The sequence below is a fragment of the Podarcis liolepis genome (genome assembly GCF_965112155.1).
Source record: "Podarcis liolepis genome assembly, chromosome: 16".
Classification (NCBI taxonomy): domain Eukaryota; kingdom Metazoa; phylum Chordata; class Lepidosauria; order Squamata; family Lacertidae; genus Podarcis; species Podarcis liolepis.
Genome location: NC_139567.1, coordinates 20,581,991 through 20,607,845, shown reverse-complemented (window position 1 = coordinate 20,607,845; position 25,855 = coordinate 20,581,991). Strand labels below are relative to the sequence as shown.

The window sequence follows — 25,855 nt, the reverse complement described above, 5'->3', positions numbered from 1 at the left end:
TTCTGCAAGCCATATGTGTAGCAAAGGATGAGCACACAGCACATGCTCAGAGGACCTGGTTTTGTTTCTTTGTTTTTTACCATTACACATTGATTGTGCGCCACCCAGGCCTTTTGATAGGGCTGTGACTAAGTGTGATTAGTAAAATATATAAGCAACAATCAACATGTTCCAGGGCAGGTTTCATTTCCCTTGCAGATTTCCAGATCTTTAGCTTACAGTTGCTTTATAGCATAGAATAATTTTATAATTTCACATCGTGTTGTTTACTTTTGACAAATCTTTTAACAAGAGGGGATTAAAAGAGTTGCAAGAATTGCTTGAATTTTATTTTATTTTAATGAAGAAAGCTTTTACATCTTTTTACTGCCTGGAGCCCAATAGGATTGGGGTTGGGAACTTAAGTTTAAACAAATGAGGCTACTTTCCTACGGATACTTAAAGGTAAAGGTAAAGGGACCCCTGACCATTATGTCCTTTTGTGACTGAATCTGGGGTTGCGGCGCTCATCTCACTTTATTGGCCGAGGGAGCCGGTGTACAGCTTCCGGGTCATGTGGCCAGCATGACTAAGCTGCTTCTGGCAAACCAGAGCAGCGAATGGAAACGCCATTTACCGTATTTTCTGCACCATAACACTCACTTTTTTCCTCCTAGAAAGTAAGGGGAAATGTCTGTGCGTGTTATGGAGCGAATGCCTACAGATGACGGGGGGATCTGCTGCAGTCATGAGCAGAGGATCCATGGTTCCCCTTCCTTCCCTCCTCCATGGCTCGCTTTGAAACAGCAAAGCGGGAGAAGAGCCGCTGAGTGGGGAGGAGAGAGGGACAGAGCCTGCTTGCTTTAAAGGAGCAAAGCGGGAGAGGAGAGGAGCCTTCTCCTCTTATACTCCTCTTCTGCATTATTAATAGTATCCTTCTCCACCCACCCCACGCGAGTTCCTTGTTTCTTGAGTGCTTTTCCTTCCCTCCCCACTTAAAACGTGGTTACAAAGCACGGATCCACATGGATCCTCAGGATTTTTGCACTGGGTCACCCCAAATTCACCATCAGATCACATAGCATGTCCATAGCTACAGCTTGCACCCAAAAAATCACACACCCACTGTTGCCTGGGGCCGCAGTGGTGCAAAAACGTGGTTACAAAGCATGGCTCCACATGGATCCTCAGGATTTTTGCATTGGGCTACCCCAAACTCACCGTCAGATCACATGTCTGTGGCCACAGCATGAACCACAAAAATCATACATCCACTGTTTCGTTTAGAATATTTTTTTTCTTGTTTTCCTCCTCTAAAAACTATGTGCGTGTTATGGTTGGGTGCGTGTTATAGAGCGGAAAATACGGTACCTTCCTGCCGGAGCGGTACCTATTTATCTACTTGCACTTTGATGTGCTTTCAAACTGCTAGGTTGGCAGGAGCAGGGACCGAGCAACGGGAGCTCAACCCGTTGCAGGGATTCGAACTGCCGACCTTCTGATCAACAAGTCCTAGGCTCTGTGGTTTAACCCACAGCACCACCCGCGTCCCTCTACAGATACTTACATGGGAGTAAACCCCACCGAACGAAGTGGCACTTACTTCTTGAGTGAACGTATGCACAAGAGCAGTCTTGCAAAAGTCCAGCTCAGGGGAACCTTTGGGCCTCCAGATGTTGCTGAACTACAACTCCCAACACCCCTAGTCATGGGCCATGCTTTCTCGGGCTGATGGGAGTTGTAGTTCAGCAGCATCTGGTCCCCCACACCTGAACTACCTAATACAGCATCCCATTTCCTTCAATGCTCAACCAGATGTTTCCTGAAAACTCATAATACAGACTTTTTTTTTTAATCCCCAGTCAATTCCAAGGTATATCGCCTTTGGCTTTGGAGGCTCTCTGTTGCTTTCATAGCGAAGAGCTGCTGGTTCCTGTCTGCCATAACCTCACCCTTTGAAAAGCTGTTCTGGCCACTAGCCATTCCTGCGTCTTGCGGTATTGAGGTCCGCCAGCTCATTATGTGTTGTGCGAAATAGAACTTCCTTTTGTCTGTCTCACCAGCTCTCACCCCATAGCAGCTGGACTCCATACCGGCAGATAAAGCAAACCCCCCCAACCCCCAAAAACCTATTTAGAATTTTTTGATGACAGTATCAAAAGGAGGCACAGGAACCAGATGTGTTCTGTTGAAACAAAGTGCTTTTATTTTTAAGGAGGCACAATGGCGGAACGACTGTGAATAATAATAATAATAATAATAATAATAATAATAATAATAATAATTACTAGTTGCTTCCCTCACAGGAAAGCGAACTCAAAGCAATTTACAGAAACAAACATAACAAATAAGAGCCCCCCCCCCACTCCACAAAAACCCAACTCAGCCCTTTTTCATGTTTGCTGCTTCCACCCCCAAGGATACAATCCGAACCCCAGCCTAGAAGCTTGGCCTGAGATGAACAACAGAGCCAAGGCAATTGCTCCTTTTCTGATTCTTCAAAAGAATCGATCCAATCGCTAGGGAGACAGTGGATGGGAATGACTCACACGCTGCATAGCTATAGGACAGCCGCAGCAAGCAAAGGGAAGAAGCCCAGCAGGGCTATGAACTACCAGAGTCTGCATGCTGCTAGACCTCAGTGATAAAAGCGAACCATTTTAGTCCTTGGCCCCAAAAACGACTGGCGGATTCCATGTGTGAAGTTGTGAATCTTCGAAAAGCTGAGCTGCTCCACTGCGGGGAAGGAAGCATGGCTCATGAGGTATTTGTGTTTAGAATTGATGGCAGAGGTTGGAGAGAAGCAGGGTCACTTGGAAGGCTGTGTTCCTTAAGGCAACACAGAAGCACCCCCTCACTTTGATCACACAAAAGCCAGCTTTGCCAGTGCACAGCTCACTGTGGTCCTCAACTCAGCCTTTCCCTGAAAATCAGCACCTCATATGCATAGCGGGTGGGCATGCTGAGAACGGTTTCATTCAGCATCACCTCCCTTTGCTGGGTAAAAAGCTCTGGGTAAAAATCAGTTCTGCAGCTTTTTAGCAACACTGCACAGAACAGATTGGCATATGCCTGTGACGTCACCAACACAGCTCCCCACCCACATGGGAGCAATGTTTTGACTTCTAAATTCTCTTTTGCATTATTGAATTAAAAACAAACACCAATATGGTATCAAATAAAACATTTAAATGAATATGCATAGATGAAATACATATATACCGTATTTTTCTGTGTATAAGACGCCTTCATGTATAAGACGACCCCTAATTTTTTTAACCCAAAATTAAGAAATTAAATTGTTTAGTTTTTTTGGGGGGGGGGTGAGGTCACTTCTGCCAATCGCTCACCTGCCTGCCCACCACTGCCGATCGCTTACAATAGCCATTGCTGATCTCACATGTTGTCACTGCAGCTGCCAATTGTCTGCCTTTTCGCCGCTACCAGCAGCCCACCCGTCCACTTGCCATAGCTGCCAATCACCTGCCCGCCTCGCCACAGTCACTAAGCGCCTGCCCAGTTGCCACAGCCAATCACCAGCAGGCCTTGCTGCAGCCACCAATCACCTGCCAAATTGCCGCTGTCAATCTCCTGCTTGCTGCACGTCCCCCCTCTGTATTCACTATCCGTGTATAAGACGACACCCAATTTTTGCCTCTCTTTTTTCTAGCAAAAAGCGTCGTCTTATACACAGAAAAATACGGTACATATTAAGGCACGCAGCTTATCCGAAATATGAGAGAGATGTGGGAGACGGACCATGGAATCAGAGTTCGAATGGTGGTATTATATCTGCCACATGCATTGTGAAGGTGGAAGGAAGCCAGGCTCCTAAGAACATCAGAAGATCCCTGTCGGAACAGGCCAAAGGTCCATGTAGCCCAGAAACTTCTTCTCACAGTGGCCAATCAGATGGCTCCGGGAAGCTCCCAGGCAGGGCATGAAGGCAGCAGCCCTGCTTGGCTGTTGCTCATAAGAACACCAGAAGATCCCTGTTAGAACAGACCAAAGGTCTATGTAGCCCAGCATCCTGTATCCTACAGCGGCCAATCAGGAGGCTCCAGGAAGCTCACAAGGCAAGGCATGAAGGCAGTCGCTCAACCCGGATGAATCTGCTGTGCAACGGCTTGTTTGTGCCCACCCTGAGGCTCAAAACTATCCCCTGGCATTTGCCTTTTTCCAGCAGGAGCCTCCAGCAGGAGTGGGGCACTAGGAAGTGCCCTGCTGAAGGTCTCCCAGCATCCGCTTGACTTCGTTCTCCACGCGGATGAACTTGGCCTTCTTCCAAGGATTGGCCGTCTCCCGGCGGCTGCACCGCAAGTCCTCCAGGAGCAGGCTGAGGTGCTGCCGCACCCGGTCACGGTCCCAGACGGGCAAGTTCTTCTGTACTACGTTCAGGATGACAGCCCAGTAGTCGGAGACGTCGGCCCCCATCGTCAGGAAGATGAGCACCTTGATGCCGTCGCGTTCCTTGCGCAGCGCATGGAGGGCCTGCTTGCCTTCCTCGCTGATCTCGTTGAAGTACAAGCTAGAGGGAAGGAAAGGGGGAAAGCTGAAGAAGGCGGGAAAGGCCTCTGTGCCCAAGAAGAAACAGCCAATTGGAGGAGCCGCCATGTTGAGGCAGTAACCAATGCCGGCAGCAGAATGTGGTGCTAACAGGGTGGAGTTCTGGAATGGGCTGCACCATTTCGGCCCACAAGAGGTAGAGGGAGGGAGAGAGCCACGTTTCTGAACAACTATTTATGTTGAAACGTCCCTGCAAATAGAAAGCCAGCTCAGTAGGCAAAGGGCTATAACCTCTCACTTTGAGATATTAGCTTTCTATATGCAGGGAAATGGTAAAAAAATAAAAATAAACCAGAGAAATATCCAAAAGCAGTGCCCCCCTCACCTGACGTCCAAAGTGGTGCAGTCTTTTCTCCCACCCACATGCATGGACCCAGACTTAGGCAGTTAGCTAGAACACAAATGTGCATCAACGCCTGACAAATTTGGGAAAGGAAATCCCCACCACCATTTAAAAAGCTACAGCCACTTATCCTGTCCCCCCCCCCCAAAAAAAATAAAAAGTTTGGGATTTTTAAAGTTGAAAATTCACGGCACATTTTATTGCAAATTTCTCCTAATATAAATGTTTGTATGCACCTTTGTCTAATAAGCACATTGTTGCAAAGCATTTCCCCCTAATATAAAGCATATCACCATGCTATGTTCATCAGTAGAAATGTTATTTTTAGGCAAACTTTACCCTACAATATTAATTTTTCTACACACTGCTCTGCTAGACAGCCACACTGCAAAATTCAGAGAACTCTGGATTTCAAAGGAAGTTGGACAACATGACCCTTCCAACTCTACAATTCTATAAAGGATGTCTGCATTTCAGCTCATGTACTGCACCAGAAGGTGCAAATTCAGTAAGTTCACCTTTAAATGAGAACTGAATTGGATGCCTCCCCCATCCCTAGTAATGGATGGTGGAACCTAAGATCTTTTGGCCAAGGCATTGGCTGAGCAGACTGTTCAAAGTATGGCCCCTGCGGAAAATCATTAGCTACCCAGGAGCTTATTCCCTTGCCTCTGTGCCTGCGTACATAAGTATATTAAGCTAGGAAGTGGCAGAAAAGGATGCTGAGACTTACTGGACAGTTTCCAGAGTGGCGTGCCTCTTGGCCTCCTCCACCAGAGCGAGGGCAGTTGCGTCGGACACCGAATTGTAGGCTACGTCGAGTTCCTGCAGGTGCTGGTTTTGCGGCAAGTGCTGGGTGATCACCTCCACGCCCCGGTTCCCCAGCGAGGTGTGCAGCAGCGACAGGTGGGTCAAAGAGGTGTTGCCAGCAAGGCCTTCAGCGAGGTACTGGGCACCCTGCTCTGTCAGGGGGTTGTCCGCCAGCCTGCAAGTGGCAAAAATGAAGAAGAGCAGACGGTGAAAGTTGGGTTAGACCAAGGTTCTGACCCTACAGATAGGGTCCACCAACAGTGTTCAGCTGTTTGAGGATGAATAATTGTCACATTTCCTACCCGCGGTCTAAAACAGTCATTTTCAAAGTGGGTTTTCCAGAAGTTTTATTTTTTGCCCTAATTTATTCATCATATATTTATCATGCAGGCTCTCTGGGCACCTTTGTGACTTTGAAAGGAGCACTCTAGGTATCTCAACTCAAGCACCTTTGGGACTGGAAATAGTTTCTTCTTAAGTTTCCTAACTCCTGCCAACCTAGCAGTTCAAAAGCACGTCAAAGTGCAAGTAGATAAATAGGTACTGCTCCAGTGGGAAGGTAAATGGCGTTTCCATGCACTGCTCTGGTTTGCCAGAAGCGGCTTAGTCATGCTGACCACATGACCCGGAAGTTGTACGACAGCTCCCTTGGCCAATAAAGCGAGATGAGTGCCGCAACCCCAGAGTCGGCCACGACTGGACCTAATGGTCAGGGGTCCCTTTACCCTTTACCTAATTTCCTAAACCAACAGCAAAACATGCCCCAGTGAAAAGACAGCGGGAAGAGCTGCCCACAGAGAAACAGCCTGCTGAAGCCACTGCCTCCCTGTACTCAACAATAGGGCCGGGGCCCTGTTCATGCAGTCTGACAGGTTTACCATCCCTCTTGCATGTAATGGGTGGGCATGCCTTTAGAATATGGCCCAGGACTCGCTGCGTGGGAGACACGCAGGAATCCATGGGAAGAGAAATCAAGGTTTCCTATAGTCTGCTTCAAAGGATAGGTGCAAGGCAGTAGACAGTTTGACAAATCAATTCTGTGCTGATTAAACTGTCAGAAAGCAGCAGTTTGAGATGAGAACGTCAGACCAAGCTAGCTCTGTTAAAGAAGTTGTCTGCGTTGCTCTGCGTGGGAAGGCAATCCCAGCGAAAACTCAGTGGCGTTTACTCTGAGTAAACGGGTGTAGGGGTTTCATCCTGGATTCAAAGAGACAAAGTTGACTAGACATTTGACTGCAGGAGAACCATAAGGAGAACCTCCTGCCTATTCTTTAAAAGTTAACAAGAGCAGCCGGTTCAGAGCTGCGGTGAGGGGGCAGCAGAATCTGGCTGCTCTACTGATGTCCCACAATGCACTTTGACCCCATGACCACCTGGGCACTGTGGGAAATTTATTTACTTATTTAATTTAATAAATTTTATTCGTGGCTTGATTGCGGGGGTCAAACTGAAAGGTGTAGAGGGGATGTTGACATCCAGAGTTGGACTGTATCTATCTCAGCTCTACTCAAGAGTAGACTCATTGAAATTAATGCACCTCAGTCAGGCCCACGACAAGCACTGGAGACAACAAAACACTTTTTTAAAAAAAGGATATTATTTTATAGGTGTGTTTTCTGCTGCTCTGGGTTTCCTTACTAAAGGTTGGATAGAATTAATCATCATCATCATCTGATTCTCCAGCTTTTATTTGGATGAGAATTCCTTTTGTTTTGCTCTACCAAACTGTTGGGGGGGTTGGGGTTGGGAGAGATTTAGGGACAGAGTGCACCCTCTCCTCTCTGTGGGACTTGCAGTCTCCCTGTTCACACTCACCTTAGGGTACTCACACCACATTTCTCGTGCAACAGCAGGTCCCTGATCTCCTTGCATGCTTCTGGCCCCAGGCTGTTGAGCTGCAAGCTGAGGGAAGACACACACACAGAAAAATCAGTTTGCTTTTTTCCTTCCTCTTTCCCCTTCCTAATCACAGTTTGCCACCCTCTGGTGAAAGGCAAGAATGCATACCCTCTGACATTTCTCCAATGAAAATAGGGACGCCTCATTCCACAATGATAATTTTACTATTTATACCCCACCCATCTTTCCGAGTTACCCCAGCCACTCTGGGCAGCTTCCAACATATATAAAAGCATAATAAAACTTTTAACATTTCTACAATGAAAATAGAGACATCCAAAGGAAATGTGGGACATTTTGGGATCAAATCAGAAACTGGGATGGCTTCTCTAAATCAGGGACGTCCCAGGAAAATAGGGACATCTGGAGGGTCTGTGATTCAAAGCTTGGGGAAACTTCCTTTTTGTGGGCTTCTCCCAGGTGGGCTGATGGAGCAGTCCATTCCTCCTCTGGCAGCCTGCATGAAACTCCTGGTCACCTGTGGTGACCTTGTGGCGGGAAGACACATTACAACGAACCTGATGTATTGTTAGGGCATGGGACTATATCCAGCTAAGTCTTCCTCAGAGTAGACCCACTGAAAGCAAGGAGCCATGGCTATTTATTTCTTTAGGTCTACTCAGTGGGTGTTCTTCCTGGTGCCTGGTGGAATCTGGGGTGCAAAAGGAGTCCTCCATAGCCCAGAGGCAGAAAATCTGCCATCGCCAATTTCTAAGATGGCAAGAAGCAAGGGTTGGGAAAGACTGTTCTCTGCCTGAAACCCTGGGGAGCTTCTGCAAGTCAGAGTAGAAGATACTGGGCTGGACGGTACAAAGGAGCTTCCTATGTTTCTACAACCTGAGCTTGTCTTTGAGCAACAGCTTGGTCATGTGAGCTTGTGAACAAAGTGCTAAGTCACTCTGGAACATTCTGGGCGGTATCTAACTAACTCACTCCATCCATGCAAGGATTTATGCTCCAGCAACATGGGTTTTCCCCCCTCCACCCCCCCCCCACTCATGCCCTGCAAAATCAGTTCTAGGGGTCCTAGATATATAGGGGAGGATACAGGACATGTGTGGGGAGAGAAGGGCAAGTTCCATTGTGTAAACTTAAATCCTTGCCCTGACATAACAATTCTCCTTAGGGCAACGTTGGAGAGAATACATAATCCAACCATCTCGTACCTTATGATCAGCAGAGGGGGTCTTCTTTGGTGGTGCCAACACTGGGATGTGCCCAGTTGGTATTGACTCACGGCAGGGCCTTTTTAGTGGTGGTTCCCTGGTTGTGGAATGCCCTCCCTACTGGGACACACCTGCCTCCATCATTATTAACTTTCAGGAGGAATTTGAAAACATTCCTGCTTACCCAGGCATTTGGTTGGCTGAAGAATACTGTTCCTGGGATCTCAATATTATTAGATGGGAAGTGTGTTTCTAACTGCAATTGCTTTAATAATTATTTATTATTTATACCCTGCCCATCTGGCTGGGTTTCCCCAGCCACTCTGGGCGACTTCTAACAAAATATTAAAAACACGATAAAACATCAAACATTAAAAAGTTCCCTAAGCAGTGCTGCCTTCAGATGTCTTCTAAAAGATAATTGTTTATTTCCTTGACATCTGATGGGAGGGCATTTCGCAGGGCGGGTGCCACCCCCGAGAAGGCCATCTGCCTGGTTCCATGTAACCTCAACCTAAATTGTCTTTTTGGGTTCCTTGGGGAGGAAAGGCAGGATGTAAATTCAATAATCCAACCAACACTCACTGGAGTTTTTTGCACCGCAGCAAGACGGGGAAGAGAATCTTCAGGCTGTTGATGTCGAGGTGGCAAGAGGCCAAGTTCAGCTCCTCCACTTCATGACTGGTGGTGCCCACGACAGATGCCACGACGGAGCACTTGAGAGGGGTCATCTTGACAGAGGAGAGGTTGATGGTCCTCAAGGACTGGACGGCCTCGGCTGTGAAGCGTTCATTCTGGAACTCGTGCAGGAAGAAGAGGTAGTCCATGAGCTCGGACGGCGGCAAGCCCTTGCGGCTGTTGCGGATGACCGTCTTCTTCATGGCCTTGGCGATCTCAAAGGCTGCCAGGTTCTTGATGGAGCAGCCCAGCTGGTCCAGGATGGCCCGGTTGCGCCGTGACAGCAGCCCTCCCATGAAGATGGGGAAGAGCTCAAAGACCTCGTCGTCCGAAGCCTCGTCCGGATGGCGCATGGGACCTTCCACCCCAAGGATGCTGAAGTTGATCTGGTCCAACACGTCGTCATTGAAGTAGTCCTCCTCCTTGAACATCTCCACCGCCATGGTGCGAGCGATGGTGTCGCGGTCCTTGCTGGTGAACCGGCCGAAGTAGCGGGGGAAGACCTTGATGAGGCTGAAGAGCACCGGCAGGACGCGCAGAGGCAAGACTTTGGAGACGATGCTGAGGACCACAGTCACATCTTCACTCACCTTGCCAATGATCTCGGAGACCTCCTTGCCCACCCGTTGCCCCAGGGTCTTCTTCTCGCCCAGGACCACGTAGAGGGCCGCCAGGTACTCCTGCATGGCAGGGATGGTGAAGACAAAGGTGTGCTCCTTGCCCGACTGCACGCTGGGCGTCAGGAAGAAGCTGAAGACGTCTCTGCGGAAAACATTCAGGAGGTTGAGCTCACTCTCTGTCTTCATCTCCCGCTCAAAGCAGCGGTGCAGGTCCTCTTCCGAGAAGGAGGTCTGCCGGGACATCACCCCCTTGTAGGCCAGCTTGCCCACTGTTTTGGACACGTATTTCATCATGGAGATGTCAGAGGGGTCCGTGCTGTCCAGCACCTCCCCGCTGAAGTTGAGCCGCAGGAAGCTGGTGTAGATCCCGGTGAGGGTTTGAGTGGGGGGCACTGACTTGGTGAAGTAAAGGAAGTGCAATGTGGTGCAAACCAGCCAGCAGTAGGATGGCAGGAAGCAGGCGGCCGCAATCTGGTTGTGCCGCTCCAAGTTCCTGGACAGCATCTCCACCAAGTTGTCCTGCTCATTTGCTTCCTCTGCCGTTGGAGGGCCAGAGGCCCCGAGACACTCAGGCCTACGCAGGCGCAAATGGAAGTAGAGTTTCTGGAGGTTGATGTCGGAGAAGCCACAGACCTCGACGTAGCGGCCCACGAACTTGCTGGGGATGCGGCGCACTGCCGAGGGCCGTGTGGTGACGATGATGCTCGCCTGGAGAGACAGGAGACATGGCTTGGTCAATGAAACCCAAGGTCAGAACACAAGACATAGAACCTAGGGAGCTACCTTATACCAAGGCAGAACACTCTTCCATCTAGCTCAGTATTGTTGACACTGACTGTCTGTTGAGAACGTAATGGTAGTTTTCTAGCCCTGGGTTCCGAGTCAGACCATTGGTCTATCCAGCTCAGAATTGTCTATGCCAGAGAATGGGGAACCTCTGGCACTCCAGATGTGTAGGACTTCAACTTCCAGCTGCCTTGGCCACCAGCATGGTCAATGGTCAGGGATGAAGGGAGTTGGAGTTTGACAACATATGGCTCCTCAGCTGTATTTTAATTTAATGGACCACCATTAAATGGGTTTTTGAAGACGACTGCATTCTGCTGCTGATTCTCTCTCTAAGCACCTACCATTTGTGGATCTCAAGGGAAAGAAGCGAGTGGTCTCACTCAGGGAGCCGCCCGTTCCTCCAGCATGAAAGATGGGAAGCTGAGCTCAATCCATCAGTTTTGCCGAAGGCATCAAACCCCATCAGATGCCTCCTGCCTCTGAACTGTGCCAGCCAGTCATTATAAGAACAATTGTTTAAGTAAGAATTGGTGCCTGAGTTCCGATTTCCCCCCTCTTCCCTCCCCCTTTTCCTTGTGTGCTGTGTATGTTTTAGACTGTAAGCTCGCGGGCAGGGTCTGTCTTGTTTAATTGACACTCTGGGAAGCGTCTGGGTGGAACAATGGGTTCAAAGGCTCTAAATATATAAAGAACAATCTCCCCTGAACACAAACCTCTGGCATCATGTATTTCCTCAGCAGGTTGACCACAATGGCGGATGGAGGAATCGGCTCGTTGGGGTCACAACAGAGTTCTGTGTGTGCCAGGCGGAAGTCTAGATTGAGGCGGTCCAGGCCATTGAGGATGAAGAGCACCTTGAGGTGGGAGGAGCCCAACGTGGGCACCAGCTCCCGGAGATGAAGGTATTTCTTGGTGATCATGCGCCGCAAGGAGATGGGTGCGCTGCCCTGGGAAAGGTCCTCACAGGAGAATGGGATGAGCAGCTCAAAGCGCGGGAGGCGGCCGTGACACCAGTCCATCACCATCTTCTTGATAAGGGTGCTCTTCCCGGTGCCCACCGTGCCATAGAGGACCACGTTCTTCACCTGATTCCCGCAGGCGTCCACGTCAAAGAGGTTCTGGAGGCCAATGGTGTGGCTACGGGAGGCCTGCAGCTGGTTCTGGATGGTCATCTCAGGAGAAGGCTTCAGGATCTCCTCCAGGGAGCTCTCCCGAATCACGGGGTCCACGTGGGTTGTGTCTAGTGAGAACGATGGGCCAAACTGACGCTCCTCGTTTGGCTGCTGGCGGAACCAGTCAGAGAGGTTTTTGCGGTGTTTCTGGATGGCTTCTGCGGAGGAGAAAAGTAAGAGTTAGGGCTCCTGGGTGACCTATTATTACACATTGGTTCCGATTTGCTAGCACAACACTTATAGAGAGGTTAGATTAGATCCAGGGTTTATCGAACATTCATTTCGATTTGTTTGCAGAGAGGTTGCAAGTCAATGAACATTCCTTCTGCATTCATATTGACTTGCTTGCGGGATGTTTACACATCCTCCCTGTTAGCCACACACAATGTATGGGTAAGCGCACAGTTTGTTCCTTTGCTGGAGCAAGCCACATTCCTATTTGCTCATGCAGGAAAAAGCAGTTTCCACTGTTCAAAGGGCTGTTTGAAAGCCGTTTCTCAAACAGCTCTGCACTGCTTTTTAAACCTCCAAATTTCAGGGGATTAAGAAGCAGCACAATGATGTTAGGGGAAAGACTTTCAATCAGCCCTTTGCTAACATTCCTCCACTACTCTTTTCTGATTTTTGGAGGTTCAAAGAGCAGCACGTGGATATCTGAAAGTCCTTTGTTGCCCCTTAACTTCAAAGAATCTGTAAACCAAAGGATCACCATGAGATGTTTACAAAAGGCTGTTTGAAAGCCCTGCGCTGTGCTTTGAAGTCCTGACAAGCGGGGCTTCAAAGCACAGCATCACCTGACGCCACTATGGCATCCCTAGTCGTTTGTCGGAACCAACCCATCAGGGGTTGGAGAGATTAAGATCTGCCCCCGCCCCCAGCCAGAAAAGGCTCTCCAGCCCAGCTTTCAAGCATCCCTTCTTATTCATCAGAAATAGAAACCTGCTTTTAAAAATTAAAAATAACCAAAGTGAAGGTTCCCAAGCTGCTCATGTGTACACCTCGATATTAAATTGCACGTCTGAATGTAATTGCAGAATTGCATAAATCTCTTGTGCACGGCTAAAAAGAGAAAACCATGAAGGGTTTTCACCCAGACCCCAATGGCAGTGGTAGGCATGTCCCACTCCACTCCCGCCAGGCAATCTAGTTGTGTTCGCTGGTCCAGATTAGTGATCAGCAACAGCATCGCTCCTTGGAAACATAAAGTAGTGGATTTACCAGAGGTGGGCACATTCTTCAGTGCTGGCTGGCTTGGTCTGGGGGAGGTTGGCTGAGATGGGAACCCCTGGGTTCCTCCCACATGACAGACAAAGTCCCTGTAAGAGAGAGAGGAAAGAAAATGTGAGGTATTTTTTTTTTAGTGTTTATATTATTAACTTGTAAGATATGGATTTGTTTTTTGCTGTTGTTGCTTTTTTCATTTTTCGAATGTTGGTTTTTGTGTGTTGTGTATTGTTATTTTTCGATATTTTTCGTGTTGTTGTTGTTGTGTGGAAAATACTAATAAAATGTATTTAATACAAATAAGTAAATAAATAAATAAATAAATAAATAAATAAATCATTAAATCATTAAATCATTTAACTGATTATTATCAATAAAAAGTTTGTGAATGTTTATTCAAAAAAAGAAAAGAAAAGAAAATGTGAGGTATTTGGCCCCAGGTGGCTAAGGAAAAGGGAACCCCTATCAGACTGGCAGCTCTGTTTTTTGCAAATACAAATGCATTCCAGAGCTTGAAAACAAACAAACAAAAATGTATTCAGTTGTTTCCAGAAAGAACAGACTGTGGACAGCTTCCTATGTCTGGATAGAGAGACAGGCAGGCAGACAGACAGACGGATCTTCAACATAAATTTATGGCTAGCAAAGTAGCAAGAGATGATAAAAGTAAATATGGAGGAAGGCAGATACAGTCGTACCTTGGAAGTCAAACGGAATCTGTTCCGCAAGTCCGTTTGACTTCCAAAACATTCGGAAAACAAAGTGCAGCTTCTGATTGGCTGCAGGAAGCTCCTGCAGCCAATCAGAAGCCCTACTGGACGTTCGGCTTCTGAAAGAACGTTCGAAAACTGGAACACTCACTTCTGGTTTTCGATCGTTCGGGAGCCGGAACGCTCGACTCCCAAGGCGTTCGGGAGCCGAGGTATGACTGTATAAAAGTAATAGAACACTTTTGAATGTTCAAAAAGGCTTCCCTTGCATTGTCTCAGTGGTTCCCAATTGGTGGTCTGTGGACTCCAGGGGGTCACATAACCCATCCAGGAGGTTAGCCGTGTCTTGAACGAGATTGTAGCACCCCAAACTGCACATTTCTTGGGCACTGTGTTCTCAAAAAAGTCACATCACTGGGACATGTTGGAGGGTATGGTGACACCAGTCACATAACAAAAACTACCACAGAGGTACTGACATTTTCAAAAGTAGGGGGTTCTTGGGATGGCTTTTGAAAAACTGGGTGTCCACAGTACTTTGCTAATTGGGAACCACTTCTTTATCTAATCAAGGAAGGGGTGGCTAACCAGATGTTGTTGGACTCTAACCCTAATCAGCCCCAGCAGCCAGATTGGCCAGTGGTCAAGGACCCTGGGCATTGTAGTCCAACCAAAGAGGAGCCCTTTGTATAGCAGGCTTGCCTCTGTATCCATTCACATACCTCTCTCTAACTGTCCAGAAAAGCAAGAGGCATTCTCAGAGATCAAGGACACCTTCCAGCCAGTCAAAAACACTTATATGCGTAGCAGGGCATATAAGGGGCCTGGCCTGATTAAAGTTCCAATGGCCAGGTAGAGAAGGCTGGAGGGCTGCATTTGGACCCTGGGCCTGTGGTTCCCCACTTGTGTTCTAGGTTGCCAAGAGTTCAGTACCCCAGCAGGGCATCCTTACCTGACAGGAGATGCTGATCTTAAGAAGAACAAGGTCCGGTCCACATGCAGGATCCTCTTGAGGACCAGGCGGTTCCCAGCGCCTTCAAGGAGAGATTCCAGGACAAAGTTATTACAGCATTGGTTTATGTTATATTATTTACACATTACTACTTATTATTTACCTATTATAAACGTAACTTGAGAAACAAAGCCACAGAACCACGCGTAAGGTAGCTGGATCCAGACTAAATCAGCTGAACTTAGTACTCTTAGCTGAAATGAGCGGGTTGTTGATTTCAATGGGACCCAAGTTCAGTCCCATCTTAGGTGTAAAATCAAAAGCACGTTTCTAGTCCTTAGGAATATGAAAGGAGGAAGGTCTCTGCCCCAAGGAGCATGCACTTGGGCTTAATTTCAGTGGCAGATGAGATTGAAGGGGACATATCAAGGGCTTCACAGGTGGGTTTTAAGGGAAGCCTTAAAGGAAAAGTAGGGAGAGGGAAGGCTGAAGTTTAGTTTCTCTGTTTTTAACTTTTGCAGTCTTAAATTCAGTTCTCTATATTTCCATATCAGTTTGCATTTTTTTTAAAAAAAAGTTGGCATGAAAATTCATCAGCATTAGTGTAAATTTTTCTCCTAATATACATATTTTAATGCAATATTACCTAATACATTAATTATTTTTTACAGTTATGCATCGCTTTTTAAACCTAAGTGTCTCAAAGCATCTTAAAGAATAAAAATAGGAACAACAAAAAATGTTAAAACCAAATATAAAAACAGCAATAAAAGAAGACTCCAAAGTGCAGATCTATCTATCTATCTATCTATCTATCTATCTATCTATCTATCTATCTATCGATCTATCATATATCTAATCTATCTATCACAAAAAGAAATCCTGCCCAACCCACTTAAAAGGATGAGTGGAATATAAAGATCACAAACATAACCAGCTACCCTCCAAATTAAGGTTCAAAAGAGAGAGCAAATGATTTTTTAAAAAATGTCTGGCAACTAAAACCAGACAACATTGGTGGGGAAAGCGTTCCACAAAAGGGGAGCCATCACCTCTGCACCCCTGGGCATTGAGAGAGGGGTTTTTTAAGGATAAGGAGCAGGAAGGAAAGACACCCTGCCCAGAGAACAAACGTGCTCAGAGGCACTCTTGCTACTTCGGCCATTTCCAAACTCTGAAAGCAGGGCCCTGGAGACGGAACTCCGCCTTACCTAGCGCCGAGTCCAAGTGCATCGCGGAAGCTACAACGCCTCTGCCGGCCTTCTGCTTGGCCTCTATTTGCTTCAGCCTGCTCCAGCTGCTTCCTGCCTGGGATGGCCATCTCCTGAATGGCATGGTGGCGGAAGGAACCTGCCTTTCAACTGGAAGACACACGTAAAAAGGTCAGAAAGCAGAGCTGGAATTTCCACCACCGCCCTGCTCCCCAGAATCTGATAATCAAGATCTGCCAAAATCTCGTCACTGAGGCAGACATAGCTTGGAGGCCAGCGGCCTCCTGAGCAAGCCTGCCTCTGTCACTATATCTATTGTATACTATATATTTTTTCTCACACTTCTTTCAGATAATTCCCTTCCTCAAAACAGCTCACATCAATACTGTAGGGTCACTTCCAGACAAGCTGTTTAATGACTATTTAGCATGATTTGATTGCAGTGAGAGCTATTCTTTAATGAGCATTCATCTCGATTTGATTACGGGGAGATTAGACAGCATTGCATCAAACAAGCATTATCTCCCAGAGCAAATTACCTGTCACTTTCCTTACAGCAAACAATCTGACCTTTGGGGGATGGGGAGGGGAGCACGCTTGCTGCACAATAGTGCAAACTCAACATTAACTGAGCAACCTGAATTTGCCGATTCAGAGTCTACTGCAGATTGGGAAAGGTGGGGTGATTAGCAGGGGAGATAATGGCAGGTAGAACCAGAGGCCTCACAGACGGTTCTGATTTTATTATTTATTAAATTTATTAAATTTATATACCACCCTTCATCTGAGGATTACAGTTTCCTCCCCATCCTCCTTGGTAGACCTGGGTTTCACATGCACACATTCTAGGAGTCTTACAAATTAGGAACTCCAGACAGCAGCAATAGCAGGTTTTATCTAGAAACTTGCACTCACACAGATCTTAGAATGGGGAGACTGTTTACAGCACACACAGAAAGAATCAAAAGAATCAAATATACACATTTAACCCTTCAGTGGGGAATAGCTCAGCAAATAGTACATTTCTACAGTATTATGGGGAACGACTCAAGAGAATGGTTTGGGAGAATTAGCTAATTCTAACCACAGGGACATAGGAAGTTGCCTTGTACCAAATCAAACAACCGAGCTATTATATGCCAGAGGTCCCCAAACTGTGGTCCACAGCATGCCTGCATTAAATACTCATGTTTGTTTCTAATTGTAATTTTATTGCTTCTTTTATATTGCAGTTCATTGCAGGGCTGGGCAATATCTGGTTTTCAACATCATGATATAATCACCTGCTAAACATCGCAATATACTGATATACCACAAAGTCTCAAATAAGAATGGAGCTATGTAGAGGCATTGGCTGGCTCTGGTTTTTCCTGTATTGTGATTTTTCCCAGTGCCTGCTCTTGTGGTTCTCTGCTCCCTGCATGAGGCAGGGGAGAGCTGAGCCAGCAAAATTATCAGGGGCTGCAGGAGTCGAGAGAAACATTGGCTGGCCTCACGGTTTCCCCCACATTGTGATTTTTTTGCATAGCACACACACAATTTGTGATATATTGCCAGGTCAAATATTATGAAACCGATATCATGATATGGACTGCAAACTGGTTTTGGGTGATATAGCGATATACTGTATCACCCAGCCGTAATTCATTGTATTACAAATAGAATTCTAATTAGAGATTGCACAGCACCCAGCACAGCACATTACAATTGCTACAACAGGTAGAAAAGATCATTAAGTGGTCCGCCAGGACCATCAGCTATTTTCAAGTGGTCGGGGGGTGGGGGCAAAGTTGGTCTACACTGACTGATAGGGACTCGCTAAGATTTTTAGGCAGGTAAGTCTTTCCTCCAGCCCTACCTGGTGATGTTGCCAGGGACTGAATGTGGGACGTTCTGCATGCAAGGCAGATGACCTGCCCCATAGCCCTTCCCTGACTACACATGCCCAAGAAGGAGCAAGAGGTGATGCAAGATGGTGGCTTCCAAAACACACATGCACACTACTGGTAGGAAGCCAAAAACAGATCTAAACACACAGTCACACATTCTCAGAGACAGGAAAGAAGGAGCAAGTTTGGAGGCTACCATTTGTTGTGAAAACAGAAAACAGGGGAGGAAGCCAAAGGTACCTTTTCAGTCCCTGTGGACAATCGCAAAGAAGGAGTCCTGGAGCTTGTTGAAAGTCCTAAGTAAGGCTGGAAACAGCAAGGACTTCTGCTTCACCAAGGGAGACCCAGGGAAGCAGGAGACTGGAGGCAGCGGAAGAAAAGCAGGGGCGAGAACACGGCACTAGACACCGGGGTTTCGTCCAGGGCAAAGCAATTCGGCAAGAAGGACTTCAGGCAGCCAGCGGAGCCCAGCAAAAAAGGAGCCAAGAGTGGGATCAGGAGCCTGGTTTTTATACTCTGGGGGACAAAAGCTTCAAAGCGAATTCCAAAATTGATTGGATCAGTGACGTGTTGCTCCTGGCCAATCCTTTTGATTCATGGCAAGGTGGGGTGGGTCCCCGCCCTAATAGGATTATCTTTGGTTATCTTTCCTTGGCATAGTCACACCTTGGCTAGTATGATTGGATTTTAGACTGGGTGGGCTTAGAAGTGCACCTTGTGAGGATGGCTAATTCGGTTGCACTGCCCAAGGTGCTAATGGCTGTGCACGGAACAACATCACCCAGTTTAGATTATTTTCAAATTTCATTTTAGCAAATTCCCACCTCCCATTCCATGCTTCCTTCAACCCCTCTCTTCCACTTTCTTTAACCTTACAATAATCCATGCAACTGTCTCTTCTCCGCAGCCCTCTGAACACAAGCCCCCAAAATGGTTCATTATACTTTTCCACTACAAAGTAAGGAAAAATATAACTTTAAAGAAAAACAGACAAGACATTTAGTCCCAGTAACCTTACGTGCGCTTTCTTGACAGCAAGTCCCACTAAAATGAACTTTTCAGGAAACATGCATCAGACTAAGCTACATATTGTCATTCTGGGAGACCCCCAATTTGATGAGCTTCACCTGTTGACTTCTGCCTGCTGCCTACATGTATATAAAAGTTGCATGCAGCCGTAGTACACAAGGGGCAACACTAGATGTGTAAATAAGGCAGGGAGAAGAAAGAGAGAAAGGCCTTTGGAAGGAAGGGGGAAACAGAGGAGAGAAGAGGACCTGGAAAGAAGGTGAATAGAAGAGGGGGTCCTTCTTGTAAAATTCACACATGCACCTTGGGGGCGAATTAGCAGGTCTTTCTCGCTTCATTCCCTGCCATCTCCAGTGGCTGCACATCCTCACACTGCCAGCCTGTTTGTGGCTCTGCTGTGTGCCTTTCTGCTGTCACTGACAGCCAGCTGAAAAAATAATCTGCTTTCCTCCTCTTCCTCCTCCCTCTCCCCTTAAAGCAGCAGGCCTCACTAAAGGACTTCACCAAGCTGGCAAAGTTGGACACATTTATAGCTGGCTTTGCCGCAGTGGCCTGGCCTGGAACTTGCCTGGAACGGAAGGGCTCTTAGCAATTCCTGGTGCAGAGGCCAGCTCAGAACATTGTGCCGTTAGAAAGCGGGGGGAAACACAAAATGAAATTTGAGCTCTGAGGCCAGGCAGCTTAAACGTTGCTCTCAGAATTCACGGTACAAATCATTCGCAAATAAGCAAAAGAGGGAGAGAGAAGGCATGGATTTTCTCCGAGCAAATGCATGCAAAAATGGGCTCAATTTTGCAGAACCTGCTACATCCCCATGTGCGTCCAGGGGTTTGCAACTGATCAGGAATAAATCAGCCTTGCCTTCTCTTGAGCTTTTAACGGTAGCTTTTATGTGCAGAAATCGATAGGCAGAAAAAATACAATTGCTGTACAACCACCTCCTGCTAAAGGGAAAACGCCAGTGGACATCTGAGAAGCTAAAACAAAAGCACATGCTGGCAGCCCTGTGGCTATAGCTTAGCTCAGGGGTCAGCAACCTTTTTCAGCCATGGACCGGTCACCGTCCCTCAGACCATGTGGTGAGCCGGACTATATTTTTTTTTTGGGGGGGGAGGGAATGAACGGATTCCTATGCCCCACAAATAACCCAGAGATGCATTTTAAATAAAAGGACACATTCTACTTATGTAAAAACACGTCTGCGGGCTGGATAGAGAAGGCGATTGCGCCGCATCCAGCCCCTGGGCCTTATGTTGCCTATGTGATAGGAATTTTATGGTTTTAGATATATAGTAATGTTCATAACTGCACATACATAGATCAGTACAGGAAGGCCAAACAGGAACCATTTTGATTCCTAAACTGACCAAATCCATTCTCTGCAAGGTTAAAAATGGAAAAGCCTCCCCATTGTCTCTTCCTTTAATCTGTGTTTGAATAAGGTGTGAGCCTGTGACCTGGCCCAGGAAATAAGTATTTTAGCATTACAAAAGAATGGCCAGGCTCCCCAGAAAATCCAATCAAGTAACCTGCTAGACAGGAGATAAACAAGGAGAAGAGAAAAACAACATTTAAATTTCTGTGATGTAGGTGGGATGTATCTGAGGGGTGGTCTTAGATTACACCCCTTCTGTGATGTATGCATAATGTTTCTGGGGGTGGTCCTGATCTAGAGAAGGGGAATTTCAAAAGTCTTTATAAGGCCTTGCAGGCCATTGTTCTGGGTCCTCTTCCTCTCCTGCGTGTGAGGGGAGTACCCTGTTGCAACAGATCAATAAAGATCAAGCTTACTAGCTGCTTTGCTTCTCAATATTCTCTGGTTGGCCTCTGTTATTCTCTCCTACCAATAGGGAACCTATGTAAGGACTCTATATGGGCTCTTGGATACCCCATAAGGGAAAAGGGCATATTTTTATTTACAACACCTACCCCTGGCTTAACTGGTAACAGAATCCTAGAGACTGCAAGGCTCAGCCACTGCATCTTAAATCAAGCTACAGAGTCTGGAATCTTGGCTAAAGTTATGCAGCTGAATCTATCATGGCAGGCATCAAAGAGTTAAGATGAGAGGCTTTAAAGCATCAGAGAGTGTGCCTGTTCACACCTGTCATTACCTGTAAATCCAGGCCTGTCTCTAAGGAATTGTATCTGCTGCTGTTCTTTGGTTACCTTGAGATGTGTGTGTTTTCACACCAACAAGCCTTGCTGAGCAAGGCAAGGCAAACAGCAAGGGGAGAGGGACAAGTAAGTTGTTGTTCCTCAGCCCAGCTGAACAACACACAAGCAAACTGGGATGAATGTTCATTGTTGCACAACCCCTCTGCAAACAAATCAGGATGGATGTGCAATAAAGACCACTGCACATACTTTGTTCAAACAAATGCTGAATGCTGAATAAATGGGTTATCTGGAGGAGCCTCTCATTTTTAATGCTGGGGTATATTGCTACTAGGGACGCGGGTGGCGCTGTGGGTAAAACCTCAGTGCCTAGGACTTGCTGATCGTAAGGTCGGTGGTTCGAATCCCCGTGGCGGGGTGAGCTCCCTTCATTCGGTCCCAGCTCCTGCCCACCTAGCAGTTCGAAAGCACCTCTAAATGCAAGTAGATAAATAGGTACCGCTTTATAGCAGGAAGGTAAACGGCGTTTCCGTGTGCGGCACTGGTGCTGGCTCGCCAGTTGCAGCTTCGTCACGCTGGCCACGTGACCCGGAAGTGTCTTCGGACGGCGCCGGCTCCCGGCCTCTTGAGCGAGATGAGCGCGCAACCCTACAGTCGGTCACGACTGGCCCCTACGGGCAGGGGTACCTTTACCTTTACCTTATATTGCTACTGCTTCATTTCATCTTTGACTTTCCTTTTTTTTGTTCCAATAAATTTGTTTTATTGTAGATTTGCTTTACTACAAGTGTTTGAAAAGCGGGATATACAAAGCTTTAACATGAAATTAATCTAAAGCTATTGGTTCATTTCTAAAGGAGAGATACTGGGGTTCAGACTTCTGAGAGCTACATTCTTGGCTTAGGTTTTGTTTCTGATGCATGAAGAGGAAAATTAACTCTGTACATGCTCAGGAGCCTTCGGGTATCCTGAACTCTGATCAAACATTTGTTGCAGATATATAGATATAGCTATTTTATTGTATTGTGAGAACTTTAATAAAAAATTCTGGAACTCTGATCAAACACTGAACTCTGTCATGCTGGATTGAGTCCCAGCTCAGATTCAGCCCAGCTTCCAGCAGTCCCCACCCACCTCAAAGTTAGCAGAGAGATTGACCAAAGAGTGATACATCTGAATGGCAATTAAAAGCAGAACACTGATGCAACACATTTGTAACTCACTCTCCTCGAAATTTCAGTTAGGTAGAACATTTGTGTTCTTTTAAATTTTTAAAGTTCAGAACCCTTCTGTGCAACTTGTAATCGGTTAACAGTGGAAACAGTTTAATGTGTATCACAAAATGGGGCCGGTGATCCTTAATAACTTGGGATTGCTCTATAGCCTTGGAAATGAATGAACTCTGGCCATTCAAAGCTAGCACAAACAAGAAGTTATAGCAACACTTTGGCAAGACTCTGGGGGTTCCCCTCTCTCCATGGGGCTGTCACCCACCCCTGCATTTCCCCATAACGATAATGGCCTGAAGAACTTGGGTGCTCAAGAATATAGCCAAGGTGTTTGAGCCAGTGGCGTAGCGTGGGTTGTCAGCACCCGGGGCAAGGCACCCGGGGCCGCCCCCCCTGCACCCCCCACGCTACGCCACTGGTTTGAGCTGATCTTAAATATCGCAATAGGGAGGGATTTGTTAAATCTCCAGGAATATAGAGAGTAGGAATATAGGGAGCTAACATTTTAGCTACCTTGCACTTTCCTCTACTCTTGGGAGAAAAAAACCTGACAGGATTATACCATATACATTTTTTTGTTTTGATGTCTGTGGGCGTTTCCAGGCTCTTGCTATCTTTTGACAAAATTCAATTACATACCGGCAAATTCAGCTTGCACAATTCAAGATAATTTGGTGCTTTTGTGCAACAAACCTGCCCCCCCCCACGCTCCAGACTTTTTGCAATAAGAAAAGTGACAGAGAAAGGCAAAGGAAAATGTGGGACAACATTTGCTCGAAGCAACATCATATAACCTCCCAGGAAGCATAGGAGCCAACTCTTCGGGGCCGAGGGCCCTTTGCTTCCCCCTAAAATATTTGAGGGGGCCTGCCCCCCATAGTTGATGGGCATTGCCATTAAAATTGTGTGTATGCTCCATGTCTTATGATCATTTATGTGGGGCAGGGCTTACCCCCCAATATTTTGTTTAAGTTGGCACCTCTGCCAGGAAACAAATCAAAATGAATAGTGAACGAACAGCTGACACCTAAAACTTTGTGAAGCAGATGATGGATTTTTCGGAGCTAGACGACCTGACCGGAAGAGTCCGCGACCAGGAGGAAGAGTATCAAGAGGAATGGAAGAAATTCAAAGATTATTTAGTTAAATATGTTAAGATAACTTAAACAGAATTACTTGTATGTACCAAATTGGCTTAGGATTTAAATATGTGACATTGTAGAATACCATGAACTAAAGTTTAAATGAAAAGAAAAAAAGATGTTAATTGGACTAAGTAAATTTTATTTGAAACTAGTTTTGGAAAACTGCTACAATATGAAAACTCAGCTACGGGGATTCGAGGAAGTCACTTAACAATGTTAACAAAAGTGGAATTTTTACAGTTAGGATATATGTTTGTTTGCTTGCTTGCTTTTTGATGTTTTCTTTTTATGTTGGTTGATATATTTGTTTTAAATTTGGAAAACCAATTTATTTATTTTTTGAAAAAAAAACAACAAAGAAACTTTGTGAAGCAAATCAGAACGCATGCTCAATAAACAGATTGTCTGGAACACACCTGCCGTGATCGCCCCCCTGAGCGCCTACCAAGGAAAAATCGAAGGTCATCGGGGCAGCTGGGATGACTTTACTGCTTCCCTTACCAACCCTCCCTTGCCACCAGAGCCCTCCGAGAGAGAAGAGCGGGAAAGCGGCTCAGAGTTGGCCCTGCGCTGACGTGAACCCTCTGTCCACCCGCGAAATTTTACCTCCGGCGAAGGATCTTCCGAGCGGATGGCCGATGCAGCCGTGCCCTTTCTTCCATCAGGGTCTTTCTGTCGCCTGCCGTGTGTCTGTCTGTGTTGATCTGCTTTTTCAATAGGCCTCTGGGAGGATCGCGTTGCATTCAGAACAAGCTTCTCTTCGCCTCCCCGGCGGTTTATTTTTGTCTCTGTGAAGGCTCCTGCCCTCTGTCAGTTTATTTTGCAGCCGTAACTTCCTGCAAAGAAAGCCCTTCCCACTTGGCCTTACAAACCGCCTCTCTCGCAGCTGGCAGAGCTTCAAAAAAAAAAAAAAAAAAAAAGGGGGGGGGACACAAAACCAGGGAGGGGAAGATTGAGCAGAGAAGGCGAGCAAGATAGGAGCTGGATTACCACAGAGTGCATTTGTGTACGTTTTCTGGCACAGGCACAACGGCTTGCTTCCTGCTCCACTGGATTTGCTTCAGATGCAGCCGCCTCTATGCAGAATTGCGTAAACGTGGAGATATCCACTCCTGTGACTCTGCATCCCCTTTGCTGGAAACAAGCACCTGTGGGATTTCTGCCTGTCCTAAACTTTCTCCAGATGTGCAAGACATGCTGCTGGGGGCTGGGAAGCCATTGGCAACCCTCTTCTTATTTCCTGGGGGTTACATGAAGGTTCAGCTGCAAAACCTGTTTGCAAAGAACCCTGGAATGTGAGAAGCAATGCTAAACAAGAGTGGCCAAGAGCATGGGCAGAGTGCTTTTTGCCCTGAATATGGAGGTTCTGTTCTCTGCACGCTAATACTAAATGGCTGTTGCTCAGTCTGAGTAGCCACCTCTGTCTAGCACAGCTAGAGAGAAGAGTAGAGGCCTTGGGAAAACAGAAAGAACAACACGGCAGATTTTAATTTCAGTTGCATTTGGGGGGGGGGATGGTGATTGAAACAGGAACATAGAAAGCTACATTTTCCCCAGCCTAATAATAATAATAATAATAATAATAATAATAATAATAATAATAATAATTTTTTATTTATATCCCGCCCATCTGGCCATCTGGGTTTCCCCAGCCACTCTGGGCAGCTTCCAACAAAACACTAAAATACAATAACCTATTAAACATTAAAAGATTCCCTAAACAGGGCTGCCTTCAGATGTCTTCTAAAAGTTTGGTAGTTATTTTTCTCTTTGACATCTGGTGGGAGGGCATTCCACAGGGCGGGTGCCACTACCGAGAAGGCCCTCTGCCTGGTTCCCTGTAACTTGGCTTCTCGCAGTGAGGGAACCGCCAGAAGGCCCTCGGCGCTGGACCTCAGTCTCCGGGCAGAACGATGGTGGTGGAGACGCTCTGAGGTTAGCACCAACACTTTGAATTGTGCTCGGAAACGTACGGGGAGCCAGTGTAGGTCTTTCAAGACCGCTGTTATGTGGTCTCGGCGGCCGCTTCCAGTCACCAGTCTAGCTGCCGCATTCTGGCTTAGTTGTAGTTTCCGGGTCACCTTCAAAGGTAGCCCCACATAGAGCGTATTGCAGTAGTCCAAGCGTGAGATAACTAGAGCATGCACCACTCCGGCGAGACAGTCCACGGGCAGGTAGGGTCTCAGCCTGCGTACCAGATGGAGCTGATAAACAGCTGCCCTGGACACAGAACTGACCTGCGCCTCCATGGACAGCTGTGAGTCCAGAATGACTTGGGTCCATCCTTGGGTCCATCTAGCTCAGTATTGTCCACACTGACTGGCAG

The 25,855-nt window shown here is 46.8% G+C and overlaps 1 protein-coding gene across 2 annotated transcripts; it reads right to left on the bottom strand.

Annotated features, from left to right (window-relative positions):
* Positions 1-2,162: 2,162 nt before the first annotated feature.
* Positions 2,163-24,438, bottom strand: NLRX1 (NLR family member X1). Of its 2 annotated transcripts, none has more exons than XM_083480942.1 (11): positions 24,136-24,438; positions 16,120-16,269; positions 14,909-14,990; positions 13,241-13,338; positions 11,564-12,180; positions 9,349-10,769; positions 7,514-7,600; positions 5,622-5,873; positions 3,525-4,507; positions 3,121-3,441; positions 2,163-3,071 (listed from the first exon to the last, which is right to left on the bottom strand). In XM_083480942.1, the coding sequence occupies exons 2-9, from the start codon at positions 16,241-16,243 to the stop codon at positions 4,189-4,191; spliced, it is 3,000 nt and encodes a 999-aa protein (XP_083337068.1). In that variant the 5' UTR covers positions 16,244-16,269; positions 24,136-24,438; the 3' UTR covers positions 2,163-3,071; positions 3,121-3,441; positions 3,525-4,188. The 2 variants fall into 2 exon arrangements, with proteins under 2 accessions (XP_083337068.1, XP_083337069.1); XM_083480943.1 differs by having other exon boundaries at positions 3,121-3,462; positions 3,546-4,507.
* Between the last annotated feature and the right edge of the window lie 1,417 nt (positions 24,439-25,855).

Coding starts and splice junctions, on each gene's coding strand:
- NLRX1 (XM_083480942.1), bottom strand. CDS start 16,243: ATGCCATTCAGGAGATGGCCATCCCAGGCAGGAAGCAGCTGGAGCAGG. Junction 14,991..16,119: donor GCACTTGGACTCGGCGCTAG/GTAAGGCGGAGT, acceptor CTCTCCTTGAAG/GCGCTGGGAACCGCCTGGTC. Junction 12,181..13,240: donor GAAGAATGTGCCCACCTCTG/GTAAATCCACTA, acceptor TCTCCTCCGCAG/AAGCCATCCAGAAACACCGC.